At 36.2% G+C, this 8,935-nt stretch overlaps 1 protein-coding gene across 1 annotated transcript in view; it reads left to right on the top strand.

Moving 5' to 3' along the window:
- Positions 1-805: 805 nt before the first annotated feature.
- LOC104623230 (alkylglycerol monooxygenase-like) overlaps positions 806-8,935 on the top strand; it is a gene marked incomplete at both ends in the record, with an annotated part of 11,197 nt that continues 3,067 nt past the window's right edge. The window contains 4 exons of the mRNA XM_010290263.1: positions 806-871; positions 979-1,058; positions 2,181-2,315; positions 2,809-2,925. Coding sequence (XP_010288565.1) covers positions 806-871; positions 979-1,058; positions 2,181-2,315; positions 2,809-2,925 — 398 coding nt within the window. The remainder of the gene's footprint in view (positions 872-978; positions 1,059-2,180; positions 2,316-2,808; positions 2,926-8,935) is intronic.

The following is an 8,935-nucleotide window of genomic DNA, read 5'->3' as shown; positions in this document are numbered from 1 at the left end:
TAGGGGAATAGAAGAACAAAATATTTTGAAACAGGCTCAGAGGTTGTTATTAATTATTTATTATCCTCCATGTGTAAAGTGTTTATGACACTGTATAGACTTTTTAAAAAGACTGTGGTGCTGTAAATTTCTAATCCTTAAAATTTGCACAAGTGCTGATAATCCTGGAGGGAGACACTCTGCTTTTATTTGCTCTGCTGTAAATCCAAACTAATCGTCTGATCCTGATCGGATTTAAACAGAATCACTTGGAACTGATCAGATGTTTCACAGTCGCTCCAGACAATCTCCACAAACTTGGGGATATGTAATCAATGTTTCTTTGCTCATACTTTTGATGTTTATATGCAAATACATTTCCTAGAAAACAGATAGTAGGATCAGTTTTCCTCACGCAGGATCAGATATATGGCATAGAAGAGAGAGACAGCTGAAAGCCATTAATGAGATGATTGCGCATAAATATATTTAGCGTATATTTTCTTAGGTATAAACTGGTTTAATGATTTTTGTTTGCTTTTTAATTTGTCTTTATATTTTGAACTGAGTTTAGTCTCCAAATGAATTCTTACATTTCACATAAATTTTGGCTATGTTTGATTTGTATGTTTAAATCTGAGTAGAGAGAGCAATAAACCTAGTAAGAAAAGAGAAACTTTATAGATGTATAAGGAGTGGTATGTTAGTTACCATTTAAAATTATTTTTAGATTATCAATTGATGCTACTGATGAAGATTTCCATAAATCAGTTGCATGTATTCTTATATATGCCATTACTGTTCTCACAAATGATTTTTATTACAGGTAGAAATCCTTACTGCATTGACAAAAATTATGGTGGCACACTCATTATCTGGGACAGGATATTTGGTAAGTAAAAAGAAAAGTGTTCTCTCATGTTTAGTTATTGTGCAAAAATATGTATACTTTGAATTTGATTGTTGGTTGTTCTTTTTTTTTTTTTCTTCTTCCATCAGGAACATTTGAGGCAGAAGATGCAAAAGTTGTATATGGCTTAACACATCCAGTAAATTCATTTGATCCCATCATGCTCCAGGTGCTATAGTTTGTATCACTGACTCTGGTATCTTCAACAGGCACTCATGTTCAAAAGAAACTCCTCTTAGGAAGGGTTGAGGCCATCCTTTTGTTACTGCACAGACAATTAAATTATCTACAATTTCTTCAGTATCTCATTACAAAACAATTATTTCTACTCACCACCCTGAGCATATGCAGAGCTTGTAGTCATCGTGAAAATACAATACAGTAAAACTAACAACTAATTACAATGGACATATAACAGGCCTTGGACTGAATGATGTCTGTTTTGCTGTATGTAGAGCAATATACAGTGAAGCACAGACAAAAATATGTATTTCTTCTGTTTTTTGTCTTCTGTAAATATTGCTATTTCATAAACAACCCCATGCTGTAGTATCTTTACTTTTTTTATCTCTTCTGCGTATTTGCTGCTTGAGGTACTTCAGAATTATTTATGTTGTCAGCATTATAGAGCAGCCATCATGGTCTCAACAAAACCTCCAGAACAGATTGAATATGGTTTGTTTATTTTTTTAAAAGAAAGAGAAGAAAAAGTACTTAGTGTGGTGCTCCTTAGGTTTATTGGTCCAGGCTTCACTTAAGCTGGATAAAAATTCTCTGTAAAAACCTGAGGGACTGAGGAGTATTGAAGTCCCTGTTTCCTTTTCATGACTGTTCACCTGAGGAGGCATCTCAAAGAATGAGAAATTCTACTTGCAGGGGTGTCTGGCTGGAAGCTGGAAGGATGACCACAGCCTGTGCAATAATATTAATTCCAGTCAGAAACGAAGTAATTTAGTTACTGAGAGTATGTCGTGTCAAGGTCCCAGTAACAAAATTCTATATTAAAACTACCACAAATATAACTATAAAATATACTGTTAAATGCTCTGGATTGATTACAGGACAGACAGATTTTACGCTGGGCAGAAGTCATTGTAATTCTCACTATAAACCAGAAGCTTGATATGGCTCCTACCTATTTCTGAACTTCTGACTGTCTTCATCTATTCCTAATTTATTCTCTTTAGACTGTGAAAAATTATTTACTTGAGAACTAAAAATGAATAAAATACAATGTTTTATTAAATTTTATTTTACTAATAATGAAAAATTACTTGCTTTTTCTTTTCAGTTACGTCCCTTGGCTCATATTTGGAACACATTTTGGGCCACACCTGGATTCTGCAACAAGCTTTCTGTCCTATTCAAAGGGCCAGGCTGGGGACCAGGCAAACCTAGACTTGGCCTTCCTGAGGAAATCCCAGTGGTAAATAGAACATGCACAGGCTTTCAGCTTTGTGTAATTTACTTGGACCTCTTAATGCTACTGGATCAATGTTAAAAACTCTACACATGCTATTTTAAATTAGCAAATTAGCAGTCATAAAGCATAGGGTAAGATGAAATGGGAACAGAAACTGAAGGAAATTAATCTTTTAGCTGTGTTTTTTTACTTTTATTTGAAGGAAAAAATATAATTTTTATTTACCTTTTCATTATTCATTTCCTAAAGAGATTTTCAAAATTGTTCTATAGAGTATGGTAATTCTCTTTTTCTTTTAGCTGTGAACATACGCACACACATGCAGAGTTAAACTCTGTCTCACACTAGCTAATACTTACATTTGATCGTAGATTATGTTTGTGCAATTATTTATGTACCTTAATCTTTTTTGTGTTTGTAAGTGTAAAGAATACTAAGGAATAACAGGCTGGAGCAGGTCACTGTTAAAGGATATTATCTGTTTTGCTTCATACAGATCACTGGAAAAGAAGTTCCCTTCAATCCAAGTGTACCAGCTTATCTTAATTGCTACGCAGTTGTACATTTTGCTGTAATAATGGACCTGTATACTGAACTTCTTGGTAACGTGACTGTAAGTAATTCCTATCTTAATGAAATAGCATCTCATGCTAACAGTAATATGACACACAACATACTTAAATAACGAAGCATTGAGTAAAATCTCTATGGCCTGACTCAAATCTTATAATAATAACTAGATTATGTAAAAAGGATCAAAATAAATGGCTAAATAGATAATTATATAAAAGTAAATATACAATGTTTGTTATTGTTTTTTAAACAATATTTAATAACAATATTAATTAATTTAAAGCAATTAAAAATAATAAATGCTCAATAGTAGATGTATGTGTCTGCTTCAGCTTTTAGGACCTCATGAAAGGAAAAATGTGTCTCAGACTTGAAACTATATAGGTTTTAAGATGTCAAGGTTGGTAATATTGTTAGATGCCAATAATGCCCAAGCTTTAGAAGGAAGATTGCAAAGGGCTTGTAGCATTTGCAGATGGGAAGCTTGATGTCAGCATGAGTTCAGAGCTGGAGGAGCACGGGCTCAGGGCAAATCCTTTTCCCAGGCTCGAATATACAGCAGCATTGATAGAAATACAGCAGGGAGAGTCATGTATTACCACCTCACGTTTGGGCTGACAGGATCTCCCTGGCAACATGATGTAGTACCTCCATGGATACCTGGAGGTCTCTGAAGGTGAATTGCGAGGCCAATTCCACCTACAAGAAGCAGAACGTTAACTGTTTCCATGGTTTCACACTCTCCATACTTTCCAATCTCCTTATCATTCTTTATTCCTTGACAACTCCTTCTACTAAGGCTAATATCTTCTAGTTATGAAGCATAATTTTAATGCATCTAATATTCCCACAAATCAGTCAAAAGCCTACCAAAACACCACAAAAGTCTACCAGTTTGATAAAATGCTTTTTGGTCGCCTTCTTAAACCCTTTCTTAAGACCTCCTTGGTTAAAGAGCAGTCTTGTTTCTCTGTTTGTGTCACCCACATTGCCACAGGCCTGCTATCAGGGTGCCAAGGGCCCCTGGGTTCTTCAGCCTCTGCTCACCTGTGGACCTGCCTCATGCCGGCATGCTTGCCTGGAGATCTCCAGCCCTTGACTGATGGTGGCTACTATCCCCTGCCCACCTTGATGGGCACTGTGGGACAGTACCCTTCCTGCGGGGGCCATGGTCCGACCCCTCTGCCCACCACCAGCCCTCCACCCCTTCTCTGGGGATCAGCCCCTCTCGCTGCACCCCGATGCCTTTGCCCATGACCAACATGTCTGAATCCAGCCAAGAGGCATATTTCTAGAAATAAATCTCTAATATCTGACCATGGTCATCCATGAAGGATTCCAGAGGACTGCAAAGCCATTTCAAAGCAGTCAGAAATCTTGTCCAAATGTTGACGTTTTCATCTTCCGGCTCAGACATTCCTCTTGCGTCCCAGGGCAAGCAGGGCAGGAGAGGGACTGCAGTAGTTTCTTGGGCTATGCAGCAGCAGGCTTATAGCAGCTCTGACAGCTCTGCATATGTGAAATGCTACAGGTCGGGGGTTTTTTTTAACTTTTTTGGTTAGATGTGTTCTGAGTAGCACATCAGCCCAGTAAAACGATGCAATTCTTGAGAAAAGTTTAAAGAGTAAGTATTTTATGTAGCATTCCTGATATAATATAAAAGCAACCTCAGGCATACTCTTCTGATTAATACTAAGTTATTCTACACATCGTGTTCACCTCTATAAAGGGTCACATGGCAACTGCAGGGAATTCAGAGATTACTAAGCCATCTGAGGCTTAGTCTATTCTACGCAATTTCTGAGGACAGGAAATTAAGCCAAAGGTAAGGATAAATACCTCCAATGTATACAAGATATACAGTAGACATGATTGCCAATGTTCTTATATTGAGAAAAACCTCTGCAAGGCTTTCCGGATATAATTCTAGATTCCTACATACCAGCAGCAAGTCATGTTTATATAGGGATCAAACTGTGGGATTTTTGTTTGGTTGGTTTTTCTTCTTTTACTTTGTTACTGTTCCTTTTAGCAGCAAGAAGTAAGGAGTCTGCCCATAAGTTTTTTCCTATTTTATTCTTTCCTCTTTTTGCCTTTTTCTGGTCCTGGAAGGAAAAATAGGTTGTCCAAATTATTTTCTCTGCTGATACCTGCAGCTGTTTAAGAATAATAAGGGAAGAAGGGAAGTTGAAAAATGACCCAGATGGTCATTAAATTCTTGCAATCATGGAGGAAACATCCTCAAGATCCACCATTTATGAACTTATTGTAGAAAAACAGCTAGAAAGTTCTCGGCACAAAACTGCAGGGTAATAAGGTAGTAAGAATAAGAAGGAGAGCACGGGGGACTAGAAGCACCTCATCTCAGGACATAAACCTTCAGCGTGGGTGTAGAAAGTGCTGGTCCCAAGGCAGAGTTCCAGCACCTCTCTGCAGTACAGTGGGGAAGCTGTCATGAGAAGGAAGCTTGTGTATGAATAACTTGGCAAAAATCTTTCTTCAATATCAGTTTTCCACTACACTGAGTTATAAAATGTCTATGGATACAACTGGAACTTTCTGTCTGGCTATGAATTATGTCATAACTGTGGCATAGCTCCATAAATGGAGAAAGCTAACTGTTTTCCTCATTTTTAGGTATAAGTTCCATTTCATAATAGCCATAAGACACAGCACACAGCTATTACATTTCTCAAGTGATTACAGTTGCTCAGTGTTTGGTCTCACGCCCTGTAGAAGTGTTAAATTTCTCTATACATAAAGAGCAACCAATGTACCTTCAGTCTGAATGACCTACATTTAACTTAGGAAATGAGCAAAACAAGAAAGAACAAATAAATGTTTTGTACAGGAGAAAGCATGCAGTGTTTATTTTGTATACAGCTATCTGCACTACATCCAGAGAGTAAAAATTACTTCTGAGCTCTGCACATCTAGATCTGATCCAAAGCTCATTGAAGAAATGGGATTTGGATCAGTCCCAGAGAGAGTGCTAGGAGTGTAAAACTGCAGAACATTCAGAGCAAAAGTCTCATAGCTCCAGAACTGCGTGTATCACATAAATCAAAGTGAAGTGTACCTTAAACTCATTTTGCAGTGTCTTTTTTATTGTTGATAGATACTCTAACATTTACTGTGCTTATAATGCTATGAATATGCGAGAAGTTTCAACTGGACCAGTAGTAAGGGATAAGATAGATCTCCTGAAAGCGGAGAACACAGTTAATATATCCATTCACTAAGACATCACCAAGTAGTGTATATGGAAAACTGTTAAGAATTTACAATTTTTTTAAGTAATTCTAAGTTAAAATAAATTCATACAGACAAAGACTCCTAACAATACAAATTTCAAAGCGTTGTAGTAGCATTCTTCATTTGAATGTCTAAAGTGTCTGACATATGACAGCAGGGCATCTATAAATTATAAAATGTGGTGACATCGTTCCTAGGGGTTCCGTGGAAACACTGAACAGCAGGATGAGAAAATGCTATTCTTCAAAAGGAATAAAACAATCTGAGTCCTTTAAAATATAAAAGTCAATTTGGAATCTTTCAATTTTCATCTAAATACACATATTTCCTCTGTTTAAATGAATTATTTTTTCATTACTGACAAGAGAGAAAATAATAATGCCGTGGCAATCTGTTGATTACAAAGCCATGTAAACTTCTTCACAAAATTCTAAAACCTGCTTTTTTTTTAAGGCTCCAAGATATTTATAAAGCTTTCGATGAAATCAAAACCCAACAGAAATATTTTTTTCTGTTTGATTGCAGCCAATAACCACATTGCAAAGATGTGCCTGACTTCTAATTGGGGAACCTGCTGTGGTCCCACAGGCTTCTCTGTTTATACAAATACTCCAGTAAATACTAATTTATTTTTTATATACATCCATGCGTATTATGTTTAAGTAAGTGGAACAAGGATGCTAGCACTAACAAAGGTGTAAAAGGCACATTCTTTCACACTGCAACTTGCAGTGTGTATTTTTAATATATGTTTAACTTAATGATATAATCTATTTTATGACTATTTTGTTGATTTTAGTAGAATAATGCCTAGAAAATGGAAGCCTCAGCTGCCGTCATCCACTTCGTAGGGTGATACATGTTTGAAGGTAAATAAAAGAATCAAGGCAGCATGTAACCATACCACTGGAGCTGTAAAAAGAGTTATGGAAGCAAACTGATAATGCTAAATTTTATACTACATGACTGGTTTTCTAAAAGCTGTTATTCCCAAATGACATCATGGTGTATTTCACTGCAAATTATTTGGTAGTCCATGAGAGAACACATTTTTTTGCTGTATGTGAATGTGGTGCATGTACCTATAGTGAAGGGTAACTTACACCTTCTACCTTCATAGTTTCCAGTAAAGCTGAGGACTTGGGAAGTAGAAGCTGCAACACTGTACTCGGACATTACAGTGCCATGCGTTTGTGTAGGTCTGATGATAGTGCCAGTTTGCAAATAACTGTGAAATGCAGGTTGTGCTTTAGGTTCCTCCAGTCCTTCACATTCTGGGCCACAGATGGTATTGGACCATAAGAAGTTTTACAAACAGCTAGTGTTCAAAATGTCATGGTTCAAGTAGGAAAGCATCTGAATAGAAATGCAAATTGGCCTGAAAAACAGAATCTATAAAATAAGATCATGCCTGGCTCAGGTAGTTATTATATCAAAGAACCGCATATAGCGGTTAACCATTTTTTAATCGTTTAAAGATAAAGGCTTGTTTATGTTTGCGTTTGATTTTCCTAAATGATAAGGTTGCTTCAGTTCTTTCATCTGATTTACTAATACACATTAAAATGTATTTCTATTCTCATTTTTTTCCGGAAAACCATGTTTGTAACTGAACTGCAATTTATTAATATCCTTTCAAGTTCTTAATCTATGCTTTTTTCTTCTATGGTTAGATAAATGTGCAGAGTCAAATGATAACTCCAGGCTCCAATTTTGCACATCTTAGAAAAAATGTTTAAGAGAAGTTTGCAGGGTCACACTCCAAATTCTTGTATTCAATCCTTTCTTTCTTTGTGGAGAGAAAGCTGCAGTCTGAATTACAATATTACAGTGTCTCTAATATCAAGTTTACAATTATTTCAAGGTCCATCAATAACAATATAATAGAACAACAACAATAAAAAATGTTATTGTTTCCTGAAAATATGTTACCTTTAAAAGAGTTTCTAATTTTTTTCCTAGTCTTCCAGAAATGACAATTAAAATATATCTTTAACCAAAGCAAAAGAATTTGGATAGAAGTTATGAGAGAAAACACCACTAAAAATATGACCGAAAAGTACCTGCTTTGGAGGAGTGTTTCCATCATCCACTCAAATCCAACTCTTAGTGTAAGGACCAAATTTAGCCTCTACCCTTGCAGCCTAGCTAATGGATAGAAATAGAATCATTCAGAAACTGCTCTCTCTCCACTGATTACAGAGAAAGCTTAGGTTAATAACAAGTTTTTAGGCACTTCAGTAAAGGTACTTAAAGGAAGGTAGAATGAATAAGCACATCAGTTTTCTGAAACTGGAATCACAAGGAAACCCAATTTTCTAGGACTTCATGACTAGTTGTCTAATACTAGTCATCTCGGAGACACTGGGAGGACAGAAAAGGGTGAAATCGTGCAGCTCTTTTAAACTAGAAATTGGAGACACCCTTATTCATTCATAGCAGGTACTGCTGGATCCTTCCCAAAGACAAATATTAGCATTTGTTCTCTCAAAACCATTGCAGCTTCATTCGTTTTCCATGAAGTGTGATTTTAGACATATATTGTAATGTAGCAATTACATGACTTGCTTGAAATTTGGATTTCATGTTCAGTTCTCCTTCCTGCCTAAGAGGGATATAATACTTTAGTGTTTTGTTTTGTTTTGTTTTTTTCTTAGAATAGTGCCCTACCACTGTGGGAACATTTTTAAAGCAGTCTGTAGAAGTTAGTGCATTGCATTAGAAACACAAAGCAAAATCAGACCCACCTGTCCAGAAGGACTAGGTTTAAAAAAAGGTGTAATTCTCCAACTTAA

Source organism: Phaethon lepturus, unplaced genomic scaffold (assembly GCF_000687285.1).
Source record: "Phaethon lepturus isolate BGI_N335 unplaced genomic scaffold, ASM68728v1 scaffold57066, whole genome shotgun sequence".
Classification (NCBI taxonomy): domain Eukaryota; kingdom Metazoa; phylum Chordata; class Aves; order Phaethontiformes; family Phaethontidae; genus Phaethon; species Phaethon lepturus.
The sequence above is the reverse complement of the archived record's forward strand: the minus strand, read 5'-3'. Positions and strand labels throughout refer to the sequence as shown.